The 27,377-nt window shown below is 36.5% G+C and overlaps 1 protein-coding gene across 1 annotated transcript in view; it reads left to right on the plus strand.

Annotated features, from left to right (window-relative positions):
• DNAH12 (dynein axonemal heavy chain 12) overlaps positions 1–27,377 on the plus strand; it is a gene marked incomplete at its 3' end in the record, with an annotated part of 226,000 nt that overhangs the window by 160,065 nt on the left and 38,558 nt on the right. The window contains exons 46-58 of the mRNA XM_079713687.1: positions 4,237–4,370; positions 5,629–5,791; positions 6,504–6,584; positions 6,919–7,099; positions 9,332–9,459; positions 11,262–11,351; positions 11,995–12,135; positions 15,189–15,430; positions 16,632–16,779; positions 17,088–17,233; positions 21,411–21,625; positions 22,332–22,524; positions 23,831–24,023. Coding sequence (XP_079569813.1) covers positions 4,237–4,370; positions 5,629–5,791; positions 6,504–6,584; positions 6,919–7,099; positions 9,332–9,459; positions 11,262–11,351; positions 11,995–12,135; positions 15,189–15,430; positions 16,632–16,779; positions 17,088–17,233; positions 21,411–21,625; positions 22,332–22,524; positions 23,831–24,023 — 2,055 coding nt within the window. The remainder of the gene's footprint in view (positions 1–4,236; positions 4,371–5,628; positions 5,792–6,503; positions 6,585–6,918; positions 7,100–9,331; positions 9,460–11,261; positions 11,352–11,994; positions 12,136–15,188; positions 15,431–16,631; positions 16,780–17,087; positions 17,234–21,410; positions 21,626–22,331; positions 22,525–23,830; positions 24,024–27,377) is intronic.

Genomic DNA, 27,377 nt, shown 5'->3' on the forward strand with positions numbered 1-27,377 from the left:
ATATTTACTATAAGGAATTGGCTCACATGATTTTGGAGGCTGACATGTTCCAAGATTTGCAGCTGGCAAGCTGGAGACCCACAAGAGCTGATGGTGTAGTTCCAGTCTGAAGGCCAGCAAGGTTGACACCTAGGAAGAAATGATATTTCCATCTGAGTCCAAAGGCAGGAAAGAACTGATGTTCCCGCTTGAAGGCCATCAGGCAGGAGGAAGTCCCCCTTATCTGAGGGAGCGTCAGCCTTTTTGTTCTATTCAGGCCTTCAACTGATTGGATGAGGCTCACTCACATTAGGGAGAGCAGCCTGCTTTACTCAGTCTGTTCATTTAAATATTGAACCCATCCAAAAATGCAACTCACAGAAACACCCAGAATAATGTTTGACCAAATATATGGGCACCCTTTGGCCCATAGCAAGTTGACACATTAAATTAACTATCACAAGATGTTAGTACGTGCAAAGGTGGAACAGTGGGGAGAGCATGGCTCATTTGGGCAAATAGTTTGGTATGGCTGACTGGCAATGAGGGCAGCAGAAGTTACATTGGAGCTTTAAGTGGGTGCCAGGCTATAAAGGAATTTGTAAATGTGCCTAGGAATTTGGTTTTATCCCAAAGACATTGTGGGGGCATTAACATATATTTAGCTAATCAATATTTTAGGAATAACCCAAAACACTTGGAGGCTATATGGTGGATGATTTGGAGTGGGGCAAAACAAGAAACAGGAAGACCAACTTGCTGGCAATTTCAGTCATGCCAGCAGCAAATGATGCAGGCCACCACCTCATTTAAACAAGGCAAATCGTCACTGCCTGTGTAAAACCATTAAGTATTTATGCTCTTGAGAAGGGTAGCTCATGGTGCCTTCTATTTGTTTGTTTTATGCCTAATAGAATGTGGACTATAGATTGACCCTGGATAATTTCTTTTAAAGATAAATTTCTGATACTAATTTGTTTTATTCTCTCTTGCCTATTTATCAATTGCATGTTTGAAAAACTAATTCTGCCCTTTTGAGGATTGCAATATGTTTCAGCTAGTGGATGTTTTAGTGTTTATACAACAATAAAAGCTGTGTGAAACAGTTTTGCTTTATGCAAACTATATCTTAATATTGCTTCCATTAAGTAGCCCCAAACCAAAACCAAACAAACAAATGAAGAAAGCCTGTCCAACCAAAAATTTTTCTTTTGTGAAATCTTATAAATACAATTCTACTACTTCTGGATATGTATTTTATAACCATGAGGCTTTCTGTTCTGTTCTATGTGATTCATGCTTGTTGCGGGAAATTTTTAAAAAGGTGGAACTAGGACTTGCAAATAGATAAGGGAGATTAAGTGGATAACAGAGAGGAATAGAGAGTTTATAGTGGAACATTGGGGCTATAGAACCTGTGTCAGGGGCGCTGATGGCATTGTTTGGGGCTTGGCTCTTTTAAACTCAGGAAGTGAGTGTAAACCACTGTGACACATAATCAGGAAGTCATTGACTTTTTGGATAGATCTCTGTTCTCCAAAGTAAGGTGTACTCTCACCAGAGGTGCCAAAACAACTCAGAGGATAAGGGAAGGATTTACTGGAATATTCGCTTTTGTATGAAATATTTCATATGGATTAACATTGACACCCTTACTCAGTTTGTACGTCAAATGGCCATGTGTCATAGATGGTATGCAAGGTACCCTGAGGGATTCCTGCAATGAACTAAAAATTGAAGATACATAATGCAGTTGTATGTGGACAGTAAGAGAATGTCATAAACTAGTAGGAGCTAGCTCAAGCTCTGTGTCAGCTACATTATAAGGCAAAAACAATGACTACTTAACAAGATCTGGTAAGACATTGGTAAAAACAAATTTAAGAAGGCTATTTGGAATATGGATTTATATCAGCTGTTTAAATAATAAAGCTTATCCCCAGGGTGTGGTGACTTGCAATATTAGCTTATGATAGCGTGGTTACCTATCAACAGCCATTTTCTACCCACTCCATCTTTGCTGACAGAATTCTGATTTTGTTTGGGAAATCACTATCCATGTAGCCATGTATAATAGGGATTCATTCCTGGTCGGTCTAAGTCAGCATTGGTGCTCTCACTCGTCTTACTGTTGACCATTTTACACATGAGCCTGTTCATGACCCGTTGCTTGCCAATGGATCTGGATTTAAAGTCTGCCAGGGAGCTTTTGGGAGAAGCTTTCTCAGTATAAAAAGAGTTACATGATTGGAAAAGTCATATGACACTGATTTTGGCATTTTACAAAAATTAATTTATCTTAATAATCTTTAGATGCCTCTTTTTAGGTTTAAATATATATATATTAGTACAGTAATACCATATGCATATAATCTGTTAATAAGTATGTGTACACTGGTAGTGTGTGCTTAAAACTTTTTTTTACTAATAGGGTGCTTGATCAAAAAAGTTTGACTTGGGCTTCCCTGGTGGCGCAGTGGTTGAGAGTCCGCCTGCCGATGCAGGGGACACGGGTTCGTGCCCCGGTCCAGGAAGATCCCACATGCAGCAGAGCGGCTGGGGCCGTGAGCCATGGCCACTGGGCCTGTGCGTCCGGAGCCTGTGCTCCGTAATGGGAGAGGCCACAACAGTGAGAGGCCCACGTACCGCAAAAAAAAAGTTTGACTTTTACCAGGATAGAGGGCCAGACACTGAAAAAATTGATCTTAAAATGCATATTGTCTACTATAAAGAAAAAAATTATAAGCATCTTGTTGAATCTAAATGAAATGAAGTTTGGAAAATACTCTAATGAGCAAATGGGGATTAATTACTCATTTAACATAAATTATTTCATTGAATAAATATTTCAAGTATTTATTGACAAGAGCTGTTTTAGGCACTGAAGATACCAGCAGTGAGGAAGAAGTCCTTGCTTTTGTGGACTTTACATTTTAGTGGTGAGTCAGGGAGACAGACAAAAACAAATAAATATATATGTCAGATATTGGTAAGTGCTAAGAAAAAAATCAGGATAATGGAAAGAGTAAAGAGGGAAGGAATGCTGTTTTAGAAACAGTGCATTGGGAAGACCTTCCTGGTAAATTGGCATTTGCACAGAGATGTGAAAGAGTGAACCACATGGAGGTCTAGGTGGGGAGGGTTCTAGTCAGAGGGACGGCAAATCCAATGGCCCAGAGGCAGACGCACACTTGGTATATTCTAGGAAAAGCAAAGGAACCATTTTACTGAGATGGGGAATACTGGAAGAAAAGTGAATTTGTGGGGAAGAAAATCAAATGTTCAACTTTGGATGTTATAACAGGTAGGAATTATAATGGGCTGCTAGTAACAGAAACCCAAACTAAACACAGGTTTTTTTTTTCTTTTCCTCTCTCATATAGAAAAAAAATTGAAGGTAAGCAGACTGGGACTTTTGTGACTTAAGAAAGTCATCAGAATCCCATGTTCTTCTTCTTTTTTTTTTTTTTTTTTTTTTTTTTTTGCCGTATGTGGGCCTCTCACCGCTGCGGCCTCTCCCGCTGCGGAGCACAGGCTCTGGATGCGCAGGCCCAGCGGCCAGGGCCCACGGGCCCAGCCGCTCTGAGGCATGTGGGATCCTCCCCGACCGGGGCACGAACCCGCATCCCCTGCATCAGCTATCCTTAGCATGTGGTTTCCATCTTCAGAGTCATCATATGGTCTAATGTGGCTGCTAGATCTCCAACTTTCACATCCGTGCTCCGGAAACAAAGTAGAATAATGGAAAGTAGGGCAAAAAGGACCTATGCCAGCTCTATGTAATTCTCTAGAGAGCTTGCTTATATGTCATTATTTACTCTGAATTGCAAAGGAGTCTAGGAAATGTGGTATTATAACTGGGCATATTGCTATCTAGAATAAAATTGGAGTTCTAAGGAAAGGGGGCTGATAGGTATTAAGAGAGCAACTAAGCAGCCTGTGCCATTGTGCTACTAAATTTGGGGTGCCTACTAGATGTCCAAGTGGAAGAGTTAGGGAAGCAGTATAGTATATCTTTGATATGTAAATTATTATCTACCGTTCCTTTATATTGCATTATCTTTAATTTTACTGTATAAAATATTTATTAGATCTTTCATAGATTTATTGTGCCCTTAGTCCCCCTAATTCTAGTTTCCCTATTAAGGTTTTAATTTTCTCAACCCCAAATTCTTCTCACATAGGAAGACAATTTATATAACTGAAGTGTGACTAATCATCTTAACTTTTATTTGCTTTTCTTTTTCTTATTTTTAGCCATGGCCCGAAGACGCTCTTGAACTTGTAGCTGTGAAATTCTTAGAAACACTGGAGCTTACTGAGGTTGAACGACGAGAGATAGTTCCAATCTGCAAACACTTTCACTCTTCCATTATACATCTTTCAGAAAGGTTAATATTAATAAATTTTACAATAATGCCTTGTATTTTAAAGCATCTTTTTTTGTGAAAGCCCAAAATTTTAATAGGATTTCTATGGCTTCTAAGTCTCTCCAATCATTTAATTAGTTAAGACTTGTAAGTAATAGAAAGCTGCTTGATCTAGGTTTCACAAAGAGAGGAATTTATTACAAAGATACAGGGGTGCCTTACAAAGTTTAAGGGAAAGAATACAGCTGTATCTTAGAAGTGACTGGAAGCAGGAGTTAAAAAGCCACCACAAACTCAGAAATGCTTTTTCTGTTTCTCATCCCTGTTTCTCTTGGGCATCTGCTTGCTTCTTTCTCTTTATAGACTGAATTTTTTACTTCCCAGTATATATGGAGGAAACTGTCTGCCTCTCGATTCTCAATTTTACTTCTTGCAATTCCATCTTTAGCAGAGACTGATTGGCTGTTTCCAGTTCTCTATTCCCAATTTATTCCAAAATATGATTAGCCTTGTTTGTGTCCAGTGCCCAACCCTGCTCTGATCTGCTGTGGTTATGGTGGCAGGTTTCACATAACAAACATTTCTCTTGGGGCACTGGTTGGAAGTTCTCAGACAAGGAGGGAGATAGTTGGTGGGCTGTGGATGCCTTAAAAGTGTAAGTTTTACCTCTGTTCATCTCTGAGATCCTCATTTCAAAGGTGCTCATAGTATATTGCCAGAGTTTTACAGCCAGCTAGCATGTTTGGCTTGGACAATTAACACCAATCAGTGGGCTCTAGTCTACATATTTGATGTGAAACATCATTGCATCCATTGTTTTTATGTGTATGGGTAGTAGTCTTATATTTCTGGCCAAACCCCGTTCAACCAACATGTGACACGTGTGCAAGGAATGATGACTCATTCTTGCTATGCTATCTGCAGGCCCCTTTCCTACTATACTTGTGTACAGTATCTTGGGTCCCTTAAATCCTCCTGGCATATGAAACATGTAAAAAGACCTTCCTATATCCTTCTTGCTATAGTTCTCTTTTGAGACATACCTTTGTTGATTTGTGCTTTTTAACTACACCATTACTATTTGATATTTTGTAGACAAGAAATTAGGAAATGGTTCTGTGTAATATTCTAGGATTTTGTAAACTTCAAGTATTCAGCAGCTTCTGAATAAAATTAACCTTTATTCTTAAATGTTTGTTGTTAATGCTATGTCGAATTTACTTCTTACTTTATAAAATCCATTACTTATAGTAAGATATGCTATCTGCCTCTCTTTTAGGTTCTTGCACGTGTTAGGACGACATAACTATGTTACTGCTACTTCTTACCTTGAACTTATTGCCTCATTTCGACAACTTTTGACTGAGAGGCAACAAACTGTAATGGAAGCAAAACAGCGATATGTGAATGGACTTGACAAATTAGCTTTTGCTGAGTCTCAGGTAAATTTGAGGAGCTGCGCAAATGGTAATACATAATGGGAAATAGAAGAGCTATAATTTATTGAGAATATATTATGTGCCAGGTACTGTGTTACGTGCTTCATGTGCATTCCTTCAGTTATTCCTCATAACAACTCCATGAGGTAGACACTTTTATGATCCTCATTTTACAGATGAGTAAAGTGAATTTTACAGAAGTTCACTGAGTTTCCCAGACCACACAGACTCAAATACACCGAGCTTTATTCTTAATTTTTTGGCATTTGGAGAGAATATAATGTCAGGGTTGACTTTTTATTGTAATAGCTGGTTAAATATAAGATTGGTTTTTTTTTAAATGAGTCAAGTGCTAGTAATACTTATTAGCATTATTTCAACATAGACAACAGAGTGTTGGGGTGGTCTGGATGCACTGTATACCAGGCACATAGTATAATCGGGATAGCCCAAGCTGCCACCTTTTTTCTATCTGATTTTCTTCCTCAACAACTGCATTCTTCCACTGCCCTGTCATACTCAAGGAAGATAAAGTCTTTTGTGAAGAAAACTGGCCACACTCTCATGGTTTTGTTTATCATGTAAAGAACTGGAAAAAAAAAAAGTTAAGGTTTTCTGTCCCCAATACCTTATGATACATTTAAGTTTCAATTTTCTCTGTTTGGCTTCTGTAGCTACTGTAGTTATGAAAACTAATGACAAATTGTTTACTTAGGTTGGTGAAATGAAAATAGAGCTTGTTCAGTTACAGCCCAAATTGGAGGAAGCTAAAATTGAAAATGCACATATGATGCAGGTAAAGTATCCTGAATTTTTAAAAACTGATGTCAGAGGACAATTGAAATATGTAAAATCAGCCTTGAAAATAAGCTTAATTTTTTTGCCACTAGATCTTAGGGATGTTACCCTTTTCAGTTGACTCATTGGGTTCCATGTGGTTTCTGTTGTTTTTGAAGAGAGATGGGGAGCCCATTACCAAATTAGGTCACGTGTATTTACATTTCTCCTCATTTTATCCTTCAAAATGATATGTCGGGTTCCCTAATCCTCAATGTTCTTTCGTCTCTAGGATAGAGAAAGCATTAGGATGTTTAAGGAAATGTCTTTATTTTTTCCTTTCTTTTCTTTAGATTATTGAGATAGAATCTGCACAAGTGGAAGCTAAAAGAAAGTTTGTGAAATCTGATGAAGAGATAGCCAGTGGAAAGGCTGAAGAAGCCCAAGCTCTGAAAAATGAGTGTGAAAGTGATCTAGCTGAGGCGATTCCAGCTTTGGAAGCAGCTCTGTCTGCACTGGATACACTAAAGGCAAGTGTTTGAATTAGCTTGTGTTTCATCAACAAAGTAAAACTGCATACAGATACTTGGTTAATTCGGTATAGTTCACTTTCAGTGGGTGGTATTATATTGTTTTTGTCCAGTCAAATGAAACTTGACTCTTAACAATTCCTTTTTGCTATACTGTTATCTTATATTTTTTGCTTTTCATATATTATTTATAATTTTCATTCAGGATATTCCAGTGGGAATGGAATAATCTCCAAGAGGCCACAGTGGTTCTGTACATGGACCAGGAGGCATATGTTAAAGAGAATGTTGAGCTACCTTTCTGCAGCCTTCTGGGCATGCATGTACAGCAAAACCTAAAGATCATTTCCAATATAGATGTGGGTCACACCTGTCTGCATTACACTATGTTGTATATGACTCTACAGGGTCTTTAGGCAAAACCAGAATAACCTCACCAAACAGAGCAGAGAGACCAGCTTCTGTTGACTAGGGAGGCCCAGTGTAGTATGGAAGTTCAGGATATTCAGACCCCATTCTTTGCCTTTTTTCCTAATCAATGCCCTAACTCAGGGGTCCCCAGCCCCCAGGCTGCAGACCGCTACTGGTCCGCAGCCTGTTAGGAATGTGGCCGCACAGCAGGAGGTGAGCGGCAGGCAGGCGAAGCTTCATTTTCCACTCTGCATCGCTCGCATTACTGCCTGAACCATGGCTTGCAGTATCACCTGAACCATCCCCCGGCCACCCTCCACCCCCAATCCGTGGAAAAATTATCTTCCACAAAACTGGTCCCTGGTGCCAGAAAGTTTAGGGACCGCTACAACTTTCACGTAAGATACCTGACAAGATGGTGAGCTCAACCTATCAGTAATTCAGCGTCTTTCAGGATCAAATTCTATATCTGATTTTCAGTTATATCAGACTTGTAGTTGTAAGACTTAAGATTGTGTTAGGGCATTTATATTTAGAAACTGTCACTGTGCTGTGAACCAGGAATTTAACCAGAATTTTAATATTAAAATTCTGAGCTTATTATTTTCTTCATGTCTGCTCTCTGTCACATTTAAAAGCCACATTCTACCCAGTAGTCTTTCTTCATTCTCTCCTTAGACGTTTATCAGAAGAGCCAATCATTTTGACAAAGTTTGTTTTTAATAGACACTCCATTCTAGACGACCATGAGCATGAATTTAGGTGACTTTTATCACTGTGTACCATGGACTTTCAGTACCACATCCTCTGATACTCACAGGATTCTTGATGCCTTTAAACACCACCAGTTCAAGTTATCAGTATCAGGTTTCCCTTTCAGTTGTTTGTACCCTTCCTAGTATCAAATACTGTATTATAGAAAAGAGTTAGGGTTCAGTTGCAGAGAAGAGAATTGACTATTTAGTGTTAGCAAAGATTCTTTAGGGAATTTTATAAATAAATTACAGAATTCTTGGAAGAGCTAAGCAAATAGATTCTAGGCCAAGCTGCCAGGAATGACTCACAAAGCTAAACTGAGGCACTAATCTACCAGAGGAATGATCCCTCTGAGTTGGAAGCCTGCAGAGCCTTCTTACAGAGCCATATTGCCTCCACCATAATCCATATCAGCCAAACAGTTGCCTCGTGCTCTGCAAGTCTCCTCACTTATTCATTCTGAATTCTAGTATCACTCAAGTGATCTTATGGTAGGACCTAACGACCTCCCACAACTCTAGCTGCATGGGAAACTAAGATAAATTTTTAGCTTTCCAGCAATTGCAAGGGAAGTCAGAAGGATACTGAAGTGGATAATAACTAACTGAATCAATTGTGTCTGTCGTAGCAATATATACCTTTTTAGAAAATAAGTTTGGAATTGGAACTTACCTCTTCTTTCATTTTTGGTGGGTAAAGCTAACATGTAAGCAAATATAGAATTAAGTCTTTATTTAACTTAGGGTTATTAACGTGGATTCCATGTGTGGGCTTGGCATGTGACTATATAAAAATTTTGTGCATGTGCGCAAAATATTTTCTCTGGAAGATTCTTAGCTGTCACCATATTCTCATAAGGACCTATGAACTCTCAAACACTTGGGAACCATTGGTTTACTGTACTTAAGTTCTCTTTTGTTAATTCTTTCATAACCATGCAAAGCAAAAAACAATTACAGTTTCAAATGAAAATTTATGCTTTTATTATTCTCCAACATTATTTTTGAAACTCTTATTATTTAAAAGTAGGCTGTTCTGAAGATACCCTGTTTTCTTTTTATTTAGCCAGCTGACATTACAATTGTGAAGTCAATGAAGAATCCTCCATCTGGTGTTAAACTAGTTATGGCAGCTGTTTGTGTTATGAAAGATATAAAACCAGAAAAAATTTCGGATCCTTCAGGAACTGGAGGCAAGGTAAAAACTAGACACAGATTTATATCATATTCATGAATGTACAGAACACTTTACAGCAACTATTATCAAATTAAATGTCAACAGTACCCAGTTCAGGGAAGACATATTGTTTTCCAGATTATATGTATCCTAGATAAAGCTAAGGCAGTATAGCATCAGAAAAATGTAGTTCTAGTTGTTTCCATCTCCTTTTCTGTCTATGCAGAATTCCCCACTGTCATGGGGTAGGGTTGAATGAACAGTGAGACACCTGTGCTTTTCCAGCTAAGAGTCTCAAGAACGTGATATGCTTATACAGGTGTTGTTTCTGAGCATTCAAAAAATTCTGCTGTTAAGCAGTACAGTGACATTGTTAGAAGCATTTGCTCTGGAGCCAGAATGTCTATATTCAGAAATTCTGACCCTCCTAGCAATGTGACCCTGGGGACAATGCTTAACCTCTGTGGAACTGTGTAAAAAGAGGATTGTCCTAGTACCTGCCTCACAAAGTTAATGCAAGGATTAGATTAGTTAATACATATAAAGCTCTTACGTATAAGGCCTTAAAACAGTAAGCTGTTTATAATAATAAATATTACACATTTATTACTAAACGTTAGCTGTTGTTATTACAATTATTATTCACAGGTATCTCCCTTAAAAAAGATGGTGTAACATCTATCCTAAACTAAATTTATAGACTTATTTTCTTTTCAGGTTTTTACAATACCTAGGTTTGAATTCCTGAATTGGAGAATTGGGATTTTTTTTTTGGCCATTCTATCCTTCGTTGACATAATAAAGATAAAGAAAATAAACAGGCTCTTACCTTAACAAGTTATTCTCACTTACGCACATACAGATAGACATACACACACACACATACACCCCATCAGGCTTCTGAAATTAATAAAAAGAATGTTCAGCTACTTATTTAACACCTTTTATTAGCACAAGTACCATGTGCTTTATCTTATAACTGACAGAGCAGTGTATAATCTTTGTCTTTCTGCTTTCTCTTCTTTATTCCACTTGGGAAGTCTAGGTAGGTGAGGAGATTTTCTATAAGAAAAATATTTGCTACCTGTTTTAGTCCATTTGGGCTACTATATAACAAGTTACCACAGATAAGGGTGGCTTATAAACAACAAAAATTTATTTCTCACACTTCTGGAGGCTGGGAAGTCCAAAATCAAGACTACAGTAGATTCAGTGTCTGGTGAGGGTTCACTTCCTGGTTTATAGACTACCATCTCTTTATTGTGTCCTCACATAGTGGAAGGGTGAGGGACCTCTCTGAGGTCTATTTCTCAGACCAAGGACCACCTCCCAAAGACCCCACCTCCAAATACTATTACACTGGGGAGTAGGCTTCAGCATACGAATTTGGGGAAAGGACACAAACTTTCAGTCTATGGCACTACCTTTCTGGTTTGAAAGTCAAGATTAATGGAAAATAAAAGTTGAAATTAAAAAAATATATTTTCTTATATGAAAATTGTTATGGTGTTTATACCAGCTGCTTTTCTTAAGTTTTCTAAATAGAAATAATCATATCTTTTGCTTTTAATGTTTAATTTTTAATAATAAATTCAATATATAAGTTCATATACATATTTTATATATTTGCTATACTTAAATATCTGCTATACATGTTCTCAGGGAGCAAAGTCTCTTTATTTCATTTCCAAGGAGATGTAGGTTTATATTTTGAAAGTACAGTGTATAGTTTCTCTGGATTAATATATCTTAAACCTCAAGAAAAGTTTTATATCAAGATATTTAATTCACATCTAATAAGTTTCCATAAATTTTATTTATAGATATTAGATTACTGGGGACCTAGCAAAAAACTTCTGGGAGATATGAATTTCCTAAGAGATTTGAGAGAATATGACAAGGACAACATTCCGGTGAGTTTCATTGGATTTTTTCTACAAATGTAATTTTGCCAAGATGTATAAAATCTTTAACATTTTGCAATATTATATAAAACGTAAGAAGATAGTCTGTCTTTAGAATTAAGATAATAAATAAATGAATATTATATTTATTAATGACTATATTATGAATTCTCATAATACATAAAACCTCTCCTCTTTCAGACCATCAAAAGTCATTGAATAAATTACTGTTTTAGTGTATTATTGACATGAAAGAGTTCTCCAAGTGTCTTCTAATAGTTTATTTCTTAATAAATTGGATATACAAATTTGTGAGGTAAAAAAGTATAGTTGTTTTTCATCCAAACTTCTATTTATTTATGTTTAATTGTTCTTTTTCCTTATTTCCATATGTTTTCCCAAACTATACAAGTCTTTTAAATTTTTTGGAAGAAATACCTTGTTTCACTATCTGTAATAAGTTTGCATATTTTGCTCACAAAAATGACTGTTGCAATTATGCTTATTTTAAAAATATCTCAAAGTGCTCACTTTGGTTTTTAAAGGCAACATAACTTTTTTATATACTTTTTTCTACTATGTATGATTAATTTTTCATCTATGGTTGCGTGATATATGTTGAAATTTTAAGATCTAAATCTTTGTTTTATAGGTGACTATTATGCAGAAGATTCGTGGTGAATACTTAACAAACCCTGAATTTGATCCCCCTAAGGTTGCTAAAGCTTCCTCTGCAGCTGAGGGTCTGTGTAAGTGGATCATGGCTGTGGAAGTGTATGACAGAGTTGCGAAGGTATTTTGAGGATCAGCACATCCATTTTGTGTTGAAATATTCCCATAAGTTAAAATCTATGCCAATATTTACTAGTTAAGAAGTTTCTAAAAGTGATACCACAAAGAATTTGTCCTGCTGCAGCATAATCATCAGACATTAACTGAGTATCTAGTACATGAAGAGAATACTTATATGTGACATAACCTGTTTGGGACTAGTGTAAGTGAGAGCAGGGATGATCATTGAAACTGGCCAGACTGACCTATAGCTACAGGGAGCTGGGGCAAAAGAGAATTAAGTTTTATGAGGGGACAGCAGAAGCAAAGAAAAATCCAAAACACTAAGGGCAAAGTGGCAGATTAAAATCTTGATGCAAAGGTCAGAAGTAAGAAATTCCAGTAAGGTTAAGAGGCGGAGCGTGGAATCAAGCCATGGCATGCAGTGATAGGGAGTCTTTTTTGGAGTACCCACTGAGGCCAAATTCCTGGGAGAGCAGAGAATGGTTAAGAGCATTTTGTAAATTTGACTAGCAAAGGACCAAGGAAACACTGGCCTTGCCCTCAGCAGCTTGCAGAATTCTACCAAGGGGAGCAGGAAATATAAATAAAAATACCCAAGGAAATACATGATAGCATGTGTTTAGAACAACCTCAGAGTATAGGATGAGTGATCAGGCTGTAATGATTGAGAAGATATTCTTAATAAAGTATATGTACCTGTAGAGAGGTACAGACTGTGACTGTAAATTTCAGGGGAGTAGAACTTTATACACCTGTTAAAGAAATAAAATTAATTTTTTAAAATAAATTTACTTTATTTTTATTTTTTTTCGGCTGTGTTGGGTCTTCATTGCTGCGCGCAGGCCCTCTGTTGTTGCGGCGAGCGGGGGCTACGCTTCGTTGCGGTGCACAGGCTTCTCACTGCAGTGGCTTCTCTTGTTGTGGCACACGGGCTCAGTAGTTGTGGCTCATGGGCTCTAGAGTGCAGGCCCAGCAGTTGTGCTGCACAGGCTTAGTTGCTCCGCGGCATGTGGGATCTTCCTAGACCAGGGCTCGAACCCATGTCCCCTGCATTGGCAGGCGGATTCTTAACCACAGCGCCACCAGGGAAGCCCTAAAATTAATTTTAATGGCTGTTCTTCCATTTGAAAATCTTGTCCCTCCCCATAGTAATCTCAGCAGGTTGGCGAGCTCTCAACTCAGCTAATTTACACATGTGGAATCTTCTGGATCCTTTCTATAAAGTTGAGAATCTAAGGTGTTCAGGTTCTTTTCCGACTTTCCACTCTACACCTCCACACTGCTTTTTTTTTTTCTTCTTCTTTTTTTTGCGGTACGCGGGCCTCTCACCGCTGCAGCCTCTCCCATTGCGGAGCGCAGGCTCAGCGGCCGTGGCTCACGGGCCCAGCCGCTCCGTGGCATGTGGGATCCTCCCGCACCGGGGCACGAACCCGTGTCCCCTGCATCGGCAGGCGGACTCTCAACCACTGCACCACCAGGGAAGCCCCACACTGCTATTTTTTAATTCTGATGCACCTGTCTCATGTTGTTATGGAGGGGTTGAAGGGAGATATCCAGCAAGGTCTTCTCCAAAGTCCAAAGTAGAAAGTGGAGCTTCCTAATTCAATATCTGATCCTTTTTTTTTTTTTTTTTTTTTTTTTGTCTGCGCTGGGTCTTGGTTGCTGTGTGCAGGCTTTCTCTAATTGCAGTGAGTGGGGGCTACTATTCGTTGCAGTGCACAGGCTTCTCATTGCAGTGGCTTCTCTTGTTGCGGGGCAGGGGCTCTAGGCACACAGGCTTCAGTAGTTGTGGCATGCGGGCTCAGTAGTTGTGGTTCCTGAGCTCTAGAGCACAGACTCAGTAGTTGTGGCGCACGGGCTTAGTTGCTCTGTGGCATTTGGGATCTTCCCAGACCAGGGCTCGAACCTGTGGCCCCTGCGTTGGCAGGATGATTCTTTTTTTTTTTTCTTTTTTTTTTTTTTTGCGGTAGGCGGGCCTCTCACTGTTGTGGCCTATCCCTTTGCGGAGCACAGGCTCCGGACGCGCAGGCTCAGCAGCCATTGCTCGCGGGCCTAGCCGCTCCGCGGCATGTGGGATCTTCCTGGACCGGGGCACAAACCCGTGTCCCCTGCATCCGCAGGCGGACTCTCAACCACTGCGCCACCAGGGGAGCCCGGCAGGAGGATTCTTAACCACTGCGCCACCAGGGGAGCCCCAATATCTGATTCTTTGCCTCACTCTTCCTCTAACCCTTCAGCTCATTCACGGCAATGTACCAGAAGACTTAGGTCTCCCTTCTTTCAAATGGACATATACTCTCTTTGGTCATCTTGTAAATTCCTTCTACTAGTGGCTTATAGTACACTCTGATCAAGTTGGCCAAACCCCATTCTTGATATATTGATACTAATGAGCATAATAAAATAAGAAATTTAGAAAATTCTTTTTCTCTCAACAAAGTGTCACTTTTCAAGATTTGTTGAGGAAAATTCAGTTTTGGTAGTGAAGCTGAACACCGAGACTTTATTTCTCTTTGTATTACTGCTACTGTCTTAATCCCCTCAAGGCAAATGTAAGCCTCAGCTGACTGGGAAGACATTGAGAATTTCCAAGCTGACTTGGAAATGCCAAAAAAAAAAAAAAAAAAAGCACTTTCATGTACTTTTAAGCATTTGTAACTCCTGTTACATGTTTTTCTATTTTTTTTGCAGCAGTTGAATGGCAACTCCTCATTATTTTGAGATATTTTGCTATATATTATGCTATTCTTGCTACATATTATGACATTTTATTAGTCCAGAATAACTTGCCTATTTTATAGATAACAGTTTGCTAGTCCAGAATGATTTTATATATTTTATAAAACATAGGAATATATTTTACTTTATCTGCATATAAAAATATGATGTAAGATTTAAGGCATTTAAAATTTGTATAATTTATTGTTATAAGTGATAAATGTATTTATAATCATAAATAAACATTTAAAATTCATAATATCTATAAAGGATTATGTCGATTGTCAGTTTTATATAGTACACATTATAGCTGCATATATTGTTCCCAAACAGGTAGTGGCTCCTAAGAAAGCCCGCTTAACAGAAGCTCAGAAGTCCTTAGCTGAGACAATGGAGCTTTTGAATCAGAAGAGAGCAGAACTAGCAGAAGTAGAACATCATCTGGAAAATTTACAAGCAACATTTCTTGAGAAAACTGAGGAAAAGGCTCGTTTAGAAGACCAGGTGGAACTCTGTGCTAAGAAACTTGAAAGAGCCTCAAAACTAATTGGAGGACTAGGTGGAGAAAAATCAAGGTCAGATTTCTACTCCTTTTAACAATATTTTAAAATGTCGGGCTTGAATATGTGACTTTCTTTGGGTATTTATTATGATTACTGATTTTTAAATGGCTGGTTGAGATTGTGGGACTTTCTATAAAGCACCTGACTAAGCTTCTCCTAACAGAATATCAGTGTCAAGGATGGTGTTTGCAACTTGCTTTCAAATGTTAAAAAAAGAGAGAGAGAGAGAGAGAAAGAAGCAAATAAAACAAATGATAGGGCTTCCCTGGTGGTGCAGTGGTTGAGAGTCTGCTTGCTGATGCAGCGGACACGGGTTCATGCCCTGGTCCGGGAAGATCCCACATGCTGCGGAGCGGCTGGACCTGTGAGCCATGGCCACTGAGCCTGCGCGTCCGGAGCCTGTACTCCGCAGTGGGAGACCCGCGTACCACAAAAAAAAAAAAAAAAGATAATTTTTAAGTGGTGAGTATGTGGGTGATCATTGTGCAATTCTTTCCAATTTTATGTATGTTAAAATTTTTCATAATAAAATGTTTGGGAGTAGTGGATATATGGTTCATTTTGTTAAATTTATTTCGGATAACTGACTTGGTATAACAAAGCCAGTTAGCTTTATTTTAATCTATTTATTTTTACTGGCCAGCCAACTATCATAGTTATTAACTATATTTGTTGAATGAATAGCATGATAAAGTTACATACTTTTGACAATACTTTGTAGCATAGATTGGATGGTTTTGTAATGCACTTTTTATTGTAAAGGTTTCATTAAATGCAAAAAAATATCAACCTTAACATTAGTATGTCAGCTGCTATACAACTTAAATGTAATTTTTGGTAATGAATTGCAAATGTTCCTATGTTTTTCAGGAACAAGTAGCAGGGCCACTAGACTAAATCATCCTGATTAAAATTATTAGACAAAATGCTGGTGGTTTTTTTGTTTTTGTTTTGCTTATTCTGAAAGAACAAGTCCTGTAAGAAATGCCTAATATTCTAATAATCAAAGGTAGATTATCATTTGTATAACATAGATATATATTATAGCATGTTAGAGCTAGAAGGGACCCAACCTCCTTGCTTATAGATAAGCAAGTGCCCAACATTTCATGGCATTTTGTTAGAGTTTGGACTAAAAGCCCCTAGCTCTTTCGATTACTATCTTAGATCATTCTCTATGGTGAGGCTATTTTGCCTTTGATTAATCTCCCAGATGGTCTCAAGCTGCAGATGACCTTCAGATAGTATATGAAAATTTGACTGGTGATGTCTTAGTATCAGCAGGAGTAATAGCCTACCTTGGTGCTTTCACTGCTGGCTTTCGACAAACATGTACAGAAGATTGGAGCATGTTGTGCAAGGTAATGGTTTTATATTTCATGTTTCTTTATATAGAACACTTAAAGTATGTGTTGGGGTATTTGGGGGGAAAAGATGATAATAAAAACAGAGAAGGGGAGAAATGACTGAAAATAGGGGGTTTTTCTTTTTTTCTTCTTGTTTGATCAGTAAAATACTTCCATAGTCCAACTTTCCTTTCAGTTTTCTTTTTGTTCTTTAGAATTATTAAACAATATCTAATAACAATTAAATCAGTATTTTAATGTTAACAATACTTCAATCAACAAGACAATGAAAACATCAAAAGAAATTTGTTTATTTCTTACAGCAGAAAAACATCCCATGTTCAGAGGAGTTCTCATTGAGTAAGACCCTGGGTGATCCAGTAAAAATTAGAGCTTGGAATATTGCTGGATTGCCTACAGATACTTTCTCCATAGACAATGGAGTGATTGTTAATAACTCCAGGCGTTGGTAAGGAACATAAAGTATTTATTTTTCAATTATTTTATTTTAAGGTTTTCAAATATAGAGAAAAGTTGAAAGGATTTTAAAGTGCCTGTATAGCTACTACTTCCTAGATCCTGCAACTAACATTTTATTATTCTTATCTATCCCTCTATCCATCCATCAACTCATCCTTTTTCATGTATTTCAACATATGTTGCAGACATGGATTTACTTCCTTCCAAATACTTCAGCATGCATATCTTTAACTAAAGTTCAATATTTGTTTTTTTTTCTTTTGAGGTAAAATTTACATACAATGAAATACACAAAACTTAAAACTATACCATTCAATGAGTTCTAACAAAAGTATGCACTTGTGCAACCCAAACCTCTGTCAAGGTATAAAACATTCTCTTTTGTCCCTTCCCAATAAATCCCCACCCTCATCCCATAGGAAATTATTATTCTGATTATTTTCCATCACAGGTTAGTTTTGCCTATTCTAGAACTTCATATTAATGGAATCATACTGTATGTAGTCTTTTGTATAAGGCTTTTTCCACACAGCATAATCTTACTAATTTTTGTGCTGAGTAGTATTCCATTACATGACTATATAACTTTATGCATTTTCCTGTTGATGGACACTGGGCCGTTGGCAGGTTTTGGCTATTCAATGTATTTATTTTAACTAGGTATTTCTACCCATTTTCATGATACTATAACAATAATTTATGCAATTTCATGTATATCTTTTTCAACACTATCACTGATAGTGTGACAACTATATGAGTTTTCCAAATGGTTTTATTGTTATCCTTTTATTTGTATCACTTTCAAAAACTTGGGAAATTACTCTCATCTGAGAAATAGTTTCTTATAAATGGTTATTTAGTCATGTTGTCATCTAATTTGAGTCTTTTCTTGGGATCTTATGTCAAATATACTATGATAGATACTATTGAGTTCTGATATTCATGAGGTATTTTGTAAGTGCCTTATATCCTCACAAATTCCTATGAGTTAGTTCTTATTGTTCCATTTTACAGATGAGATGACTGAGGCCCACAGTGATTTAGTAATTTGAAATTTAGTGAGATAACTGAGCTAATAAATGGTGGAGTAAGAATTTGAACCCAGGCAATTTAACTTCCAAATCCTTGTTCTTATTTATTATGTTAAGTGAAATGTGGAATAGGGTATCACATTTGCTACCTTTATAACTGTAATGGAAATTTCAGTCTTCTTTTGGGATATAAGATACATTAAAGATACTAGGAAATCTTACATTCTAAAAGTTTGAGGTATTGTTTGCTATATTCTTTGGGAACCTTACTAGATACTTCAAGACGTCTAAGTCTCCTTTATATTGATAGTATCGTTTTACTGAAATACTGATGTATGTGTTTTGAGTGCTTATCCACTCAAAATTTTACTTGAGAGTGAACATCCTTAGGTTGAAACTTCTAGGCAATTAGTAAAATTTATTACAATCTGAGGAAGTGTAATTAGCTATTCCAGAAAATGTGTTCTCTTGTAAAGCAGGGCAAGTTCTATTTAACAGAATATTTGACCCTGAGTATTCTGTTTTAGAACTCTTTTCTATGCATTTCGTGGCCATTCAGATTTTTTAAATTGCAGTTCAAAAATGCTATTAGGATATCTATAAGGCTTAACTGAAATCCAGGGAAACCAGAGGTTTCAGGATTGTATGTAAATTGAAGAAAACAATCTGTCATTTTCTGACAGAAAGATGACTCTTCTAATACAGTAATATTTCAATGGTGTTACTCCTTTCTACCTGTTGTTTTTGGACTGGCTGGTCAATAAGTCATGGACTGGGTCTGTTCTGAGGGATGAGTCTCCATCCTTATAGACCTGACTTCACTTCTTGCCATTTGGGACCAATGTGTTCATCTATGGCTATCATCCTTCTGGACACTGTAAGTGACCACAGAGGCTTAATCTCTTCTCTCTGCCTCCTAACAGCAGAACCCAGTAATGTAACTAACGTTCACTCTTTTGGCTACTCACTTTAGAGTATCTTAAGTGTACCTCAGAGAAAAGTTGAGCCAGCAGGCTTTTGTAATGTGAAAATTGGTATCTCTCCCAATCAGTCTCAATCTCTCCCTCTGTCTCTCTTTCTCTCCCTCACTGTAGGACCTATTTTCTGTGTTTTTCTCTGTGCAGCTGCTTCATTAGTCTGTCTCTGATTATATGCTGATTCTGTTCTTCTGTACACATGGCCATTCGCTAATGAAGCCTTAGTTCCTAAGTTCACAAAACACATCAGTTGAATAATATACATTAAGCAGAACCATTAAGTACAAGTTCAAATTCCCATGAGAGAAAAATCTGATTAGTATAGTGTGGGACAAATATCCATACTAGGTCTTGTACCTATGGCTGGGGGCCAAGCCACTGTAGTAACACACATGAGTAGGTCAAGAATATAGTTCTCAGAAAAAGAGTCGTGAACTGGGAAAGCAGTTTACAATTAGGACCCTGTTGCTTGCTTCTTTTTGCATCTTTGGATGTGATGAAAGGTAAGGATCTAATTTTATTTATTTATTTTCTAATGATAACCATTTACCCCAGCAGCATTTATTGAGTTATTCTTCCTTTCCTCACTGATTTGTAATGCTATCTTTGTCCCTTCAGTCTTTCATTTAGTAAGGACTTGTGAATTGGTCTGAAAATGTCTTTGTTTTTCTCCTCATTTTATTTTTTCTTTAATTTTATGTCAGGTTTATTGAGATATAATATATACAATAAAATTCACCCTTTTTAGGTACAGTGTTTTATGAATTTTGATTAAGGCCTATGGTCATATGATCCCTGCCATAATCAAGATTCAGAACATTACCAACCATTTGAAGCTTTTTAATGGGAGGGATTACATGACTTTTTTTCTGTTTTTTAAGATAGAGATATAATTGATATACTTCTCACTTGTAATCAGAGTATTTAGATCAGTTATACTTAATGGAATTATTGATACATTTAGATTTAAATCTACTGTCTTACAAGTTCTTTTCTGTTTGTCTCATCTGTTCTTTGTTCCTTTCATCTTTTTTCCACCTGGCTTTGGATTAATTGAATTTTTTTATGATTCCATTTTATCTCCACTATTTGCTTGTTGGTTATATATTCCCTATTTTAAGTGTTTGCTCTAGAGCTTACAATATACATCTTTAGTTTCTGAATACTTTCAGATAGCAATATACTGCTACACATATAGTATAAGAATCTTTCAACAGTATAGTTCCAATGTCTCTCTCCTATTTACTGTGCTGTTATTGTATATTTTATTTTTCATATGTCATAAATCCCACAATACACTGTTACTATTTTTGCTTTAGACAGTAATTATGTTAGGGTGATTAAATATAAGAAAAATGTCTTTTATGTTTATGTTCATTTTTTCCCCATTTTTGGACTTTTTGATTGTTTTTTTTTTGGGGGGGGCCTTGTGGTGGCACGGCTTACACGATCTTAGTTCCTCAACCAGGGATTGAACCTGGGTCACAGCAGTGAAAGAACCAAGTCCTAACCACTGGGCTGCCAGGGAATTCCCTTAGACTTCTTAATTTCTTTATGTTTCTAACTATTTTCATATGTCTTCTGCCTGACAAATATTTTTCAGCACTTCCTGAGTACAGGTCTATTGGCAATTAATTCATTTAGCTTTTTTTCTTTATTTCATCTTCATTTTGAAAGATATTGTTTGCTGGGTTTAGAATTCTGAGTTGACAGTTTTTTGGATTCTTTTGGTTTTCCTTCTTTCCTTTGAAGATGTCACTCCAGGGCTTCCCTGGTGATGCAGTGGTTGATAGTCCGCCTGCTGATGCAGGGGACACGGGTTCATGCCCCAGTCCAGGAAGATCCCACATGCTGCGGAGCTGCTGGGCCCATGAGCCATGGCTGCTGAGCCTGTGCATCCGGAGCCTTTGTTCCGCAACGGGAGAGGCCACAACAGTGAGAGGCCGGCGTACTGCAAAAATAAATAAATAAATAAATAAATGAGAATAAAACTCCTTTTCACTTTTTTCTCACAGGAATTTTGTGAAGATTAATCCTGATAATGTACATGAAACACTTTGTACAGATTTATGGTGATGTTTATTATGTAAATTATATAATTTTAAAGAAATCTCAACATCTATTTATTCCCCTCAGAATATTTCTTATTATATTCTAGGCCTTTAATGATTGACCCCCAGGGTCAAGCCAATAAATGGATCAAAAACTCTGAGAAAGAAAATCAGCTTAGTGTTATTAAGCTATCAGATTCAGACTATATGAGAACACTGGAAAACTGTATTCAGTTTGGAACTCCACTTCTATTAGAAAATGTTGGTGAAGAACTGGATCCATCTTTGGAGCCTTTACTACTTAGACAAACTTTTAAACAAGGTAGAAATCAATTGATATTAGTTGGTAGAACTGAAATGTGATTGGATTATCTCTGAGGCAAGAAAAGCACTACATATTTTAATAATAATGTTAATGCAGAACTTCTGTGTCATTGTTATACATAAAAGGAAATTTGGAACAAGTATCAGATATTCTAAAGTAAATACCTTCATTGCCTTAATGACTGTTACCTAGACTGTTGTTCAGTAGAGAACATGAAGTTGAAGCCAGCCTGAAATTCCTTTATCTTGTGACCAAGGACCACACAAAGTCCATTACTCTAAATAGTAGTGGTTAATGTGGACCAGAGTTGACTTTAGGTAAACGTTGCCCACCATATATCTTTCTGCTTATAAAAATTTTATCTCTGTCAAACTCTAGTACTTTTAAGAGCTTTAGTAATATATAAATAATTTTGGAATCATTATTGAAAAGTAATGGAAGAAGTAAGATCAAAAGAAATCTTGATTTAGAAGGCTCCATGACAACCAGAGAAAATGTCTTATAGTACCCCAGAATTAATGAGTCCTGCTGTATAATTGCTTACTTGCCTCTGTGTTATGTGTGACTTTTGCAACACCTTTTTGTATTCTATTTGAAATTACTTTATGACTTTTTACTTGTAACCTAGGAAGGGCTTTAACGTAGGGGGGATGGGCTATGTAACTTTGGCTTATTTATTCTGCATTTTTTTTCTGAAATACAGGTGGCATTGATTGCATCAGACTTGGTGAGGTCATTATTGAGTATTCCTTTGATTTCAAGTTTTATATCACCACAAAGCTGAGGAATCCACACTATATGCCAGAGCTGGCTACAAAGCTATCTTTGCTCAATTTCATGATAACTCCAGAAGGACTTGAAGATCAATTACTAGGTATTGTTGTTGCAAAGGAGAGGTACGTGTTTTTTTAGATACTTCCAGGGGGTATAGAGAGGAATATTTGTAGGCCATTAATACTTTTGTTATGTGATTATTTTGAAACCTTATCAAAATTTTGTATTTTGTCATTATAAATTAAATAAGTATTTAATTCTTTAAAATAGCCATTCTATAACAAGTAAGTTATAAACCAGCCATGTTATATTGGGCTTTTAGTATGGGTAGCAGGATTCAGGTGATATGCCATGACTTCTGACTTGTATCTGACTGTTTGAGCCAAAAAATTTCATCCCTAGGAATGTATGCTACAGACAAAATCAGAAATGTGTTCAAAGACATATATAGGATATTATTGAAACAAGAAAATACTTAGGACAAGAATGAAAAAGCAGGATACAAACCTATATATGGTAGGGATAATATTTGTTTTTAAAAAGTTAATGCATGAATGGATATCCATATATACCAAAAAAAGATTGAGAAAGAATACACCAGAATATTGACAGTGATAATCCTTAGGAGTGGTAAGATTATGGATAATTCTTATTATTTTCTTTATACTTTATATATTTTTCCATTACTAGCATGTATTATTTTTTAAATGAGAAAAAATACTATGATACCTAGAAGGGCTACTAGTAAAGAATTGTTTCCTGAAGGAAATCTTTGATTCCACTTGAAGCTTAATATAACACTATCAAGTAGTCTATTACATGAAATCAAATTATAAGTGAAAATATGTACCATGAAGTACTTCTGTTATTTTCAATATTTATCCCACTTGTGCAGTATCCAAGACAGAACCAGGTCATAACATATTCTATAACATGGTGAATTATGTTATTTTGAAGTTTCATACCGTCATTGTTAAGATATAAGTGCGAGTTTTGTCTTTTACTTGAAGAGCCAGTTGTAGGATGAGTCATCTTTTCTGTCTCCTATTGTAGAAGAGATGATGAAAATGGGACTGAATGTGATTAAGCCAAGGAATAGATAAGAAATCTCATATTCTGAGTTTCTTTTCCAGTTCTTATTCTCACACAACAAGCTAAGCCATATGGATAAATTTAACATATTCTTAGACTTACTGTAGTATATGTTATTGCCACATTTTACATATATGTAATTAATGCTTTTTTTTGCTTGAATTTCTCAAATTATTGTTTTCATGGGAGTATTTTTTTCCTTAGGTTAGGATAAAGAGATTAATCATCTTAATTTGTATTATATGTCTACAAAATTATTTAACTGTCTACAAAATTGTGATATCTAATATTTGGATAAAATACTACAAATTTAGACTAAATGTTTTATCTTTTTAGACCAGAATTAGAAGAAGAACGAAATGCTCTTATTCTTCAGTCTGCAGCTAATAAGAAACAGCTAAAAGATATAGAGAAAAAAATTTTAGAAACATTATCATCTTCAGAAGGGAACATTTTAGAAGATGAAAGTACAATTAAAGTCTTAGACTCTGCTAAATTGATGTCCAATGAGATAACAAAGAAACAACAGGTGAAAAAAGAATCCTAGAAATTTTTAGATTCTTACGAGTCCAATGGGCCCCCGCTCCCTAAGGAAAGTGCTAATACTAGGCTTATGGGAAGAGGAAAAGAATTCATAAAACATCAAAAGATAGAAACTAATTTTAAACTCATAAGAGAATATCTTATACTGTTGAATCATTCAAAACCTGGTGTCATCTATGTGGCACCTATACACAGAAGAAATAAATTTGGAATGAAAAAAATTTTAAACACACTTTTTATTATTGCGTAGGTAGGGTAAGCTAGTCAGGTTCATTCAAATTTTAATTGACTCTTCACCTAAAACTTAAGTTTGAGAATATGGCTTGCCTCTGTTCCTGGTTGGAACTTAAGATGTGTGAAGGTAATTGCTGGTTAGTTGGACAGTAAGTGGTTCTAGGAACTAATAAGGATGATCTTCTGACATTGCCTTGTCTTTTGTCTGGGAGAGAGGTATGAGAGTTGGGAGTGGCAGGTAGAGGAAGGAAGACACATACAATAATGTACTTATTGCAAATTCATCTAACACAGCTAAATGGTATTTTTATATTGCATCTTTTAAAAAATATAATCCTACAGTGTTATGGGTGGAAGAAGCCTTAGCTATTTGTCATCTTTAGCATTTCATAGTTGAGAAAAGTAGGGCCCAGAAAAAGTAGTTAAGGCCCAAGTTCACACAATGAAATGATAATACAGAATGACTTTAGTAGGCTAACTTTACTGATTTTCAGACCTTTCAATCCTCCTTGGCCCACCCAATGAATTAAACACATCTTAATATTGGCGTAATTACAAAATAAAAAGAAACCTAAATAGAAATTTCACTAATTGCTCAGCATCCTTCTGTTTGCACCCTACCCCATGCACCCCAGTTTTGGGGTAGAGGATTTCCAAAAGGTCTAGGCACCTTTCCCCTTGGGATGGGTTTAGTTTTATGTGAATGTGATGGTAATGACTCTCTCTAGCCAGGTGTACCGTTTTGTTTTGTGTTTGTGTTTTTCATTTCAGGAGAGCCTAAAGGAGTAGTGTCTTAGAGTAATATGCTGTGGTAGCCTCCCATCTGGGGACCATGGCTGAGATATTCTATAATGTCTGCCTTACCAATTAATGTTCGTCAGAGCAGAACCCATTCCTCATTTTCCTCTCACCACAGTGTTTTTTCAAAGGGAAGAAAAGACAGGAAGCATTTATCAGCTTATTTCCTATTAGACTCAAAGAGGAAAGTAGATATCAATATTTATTGGTTCAAATACTTCATCTTACAAAAAGAGAGAAATTTAATCATAATGTCTTTTTGACTGGGTCTAATTAATCATTACAAGCGTAATTTAGAATTCACTATATATTTTGATTTAAAACATGCTCTGTATCTGGCCCTGACTTCTATCTACCCACCCACCCAGATGTAAGAAAAACCATCTTCAGAGCAAAGTGTTCCCACATAGTCTAAAATCTGCTTTTCCCTTTTATCCCAACCCATAAGATTAAACAAACACAAACAAAACTTTAAGAATTTGTCCTGGACTTCCCTGGTGGCGTAGTGGATAAGACTCTGCACTCCCAATGCAGGGGGCCTGGTTCGATCCCTGGTCAGGGAACTAGATCCCACATGCATGCTGCAACTAAGAGTTCACATGCCACAACTAAGACCCTGTGCAATTAAATAAATAAATATTTTTTTAAAAAAGGAATTTGTTCTATAAGTTTCAAAGCCTTCCCTCCTTGCAAAAGTTGTCTTGGTTGAAGTTTAGTCTTGTGGATTCTTGGAAAGTATAATATATATAAATAGCACAGCCCAGGAAATTTTTACAAATAATAAATTCTCCTCTTTTAACATCATATGCTCACAATGTTTATTTGTTAGAAAATGTCTTGTCCTTTGATTTTAGGCCATTAATGGTAATTAATCAAAACTCTATATGTCTTGAGTTTAGTGTTTCATACTAAGCAGCCAAGTATATATAAATATAACACTATTTATAAATACACTGCAGATTAAGCCTTGGAACCTGAGTTAAATTATTATTTACTCTTTAAAAATAATAACAATATTTGCTAAATGTTTTTGCTTACTGTTGCCATTAATGGTAAATGGCATTTAGCTGAAAAAATTAAGGGTTAAATAACAGGAGGTTTAAATGAGAATACCAAGATTATGCTTTCTTTTGTAAAAATGTCATTAATTTCCATTGTTGATAACTTTGTTTCACTTATAGTCAAGTTTGAGGTTCAAACCTTACTTTTAATTGTAAACTACACTGTAATTTGGGGGAAAGTTTGCTTTCAAGGAACAGAAACCTATACAAATTAGCTTAAATAAAAAATATACAAGGGGACATTTTATTTTCCCAATTATAGGAAGTACATACAGGCCTCAGGAATTAATGGAAAGCATTAAGTTGCTATGCTCTTTGTCTCTCCCTTTCTCTAAGGTTGCGTCATCCTCATACATGCTTCTTTCTGCTCCATCCGGAGACCAATTTTTTCTGTAAAACTTTTGTACTGTTCCTTCGTATGTTTATCTTGCACATAGAAACCAACTCTGATACCATTACCTTTTAGCACTAAGGCCAAGTACCACCTGATTTCAGTTTTTAATGCTCCTAAAGTTCTCATTCTCTGGAGGGAAAATTAATTAGCTTATTTTGGGTCTGGTTCTATCCCTCCCACCTGATTTAATCAGCTACAAACAGGATCATTTAATATAAACATGGCTACGTAGACACATTTATTCAACAGAGTCTGTGGATAGCATTTCCAAAGAAGACAGAGAGGGTTGGAAAAATGCTCTACATGTTTTTCCTATAGAATATCAACCTATCAGATTGAGTTGTCATTTGAAGGGCTGTTATCTTAGAGAAATTTTTTCATTTGGGGTTAAATATCTATACCCTTATAAGCCCAGAAAAGTTAAAAATTTGAGAATTTCACTGAAAAAAGGTATTCTTAATGTATCAAACCATCAGCCAACAAATATTTCTGAATTCCTACTTTGTCAGACTTTGTGCTGGGTTCTGGTACACATGTTGACACCTTAAACCATACACACATGCACACTTGCTGTCTCTCCATCTCCCTCTCTCTCTATCTCTGACCTATTAAAATAAAAGAGGGTGAGTGACAATAATAGATACATGTCAGATGAAGACAAAGAATAAGCAAAGATTGACAGTTTTGTATTCCTCAAATAAGAAAGAGATGATTGGTGGGTAGTTACACCTTCAATCTGTAAAGATATTTTTCTTTCTTTTACCTCCCTTCTTTCCACCCTCTCTTCATCCTCTTCCCTCTCTCCCTAGTTCTTTCCTTCCTTCCTCTTCCTTTCTTTCTTTTTTAGACTTTT

Source organism: Hyperoodon ampullatus (assembly GCF_949752795.1).
Source record: "Hyperoodon ampullatus genome assembly, chromosome: 10".
Lineage (NCBI taxonomy): Eukaryota > Metazoa > Chordata > Mammalia > Artiodactyla > Ziphiidae > Hyperoodon > Hyperoodon ampullatus.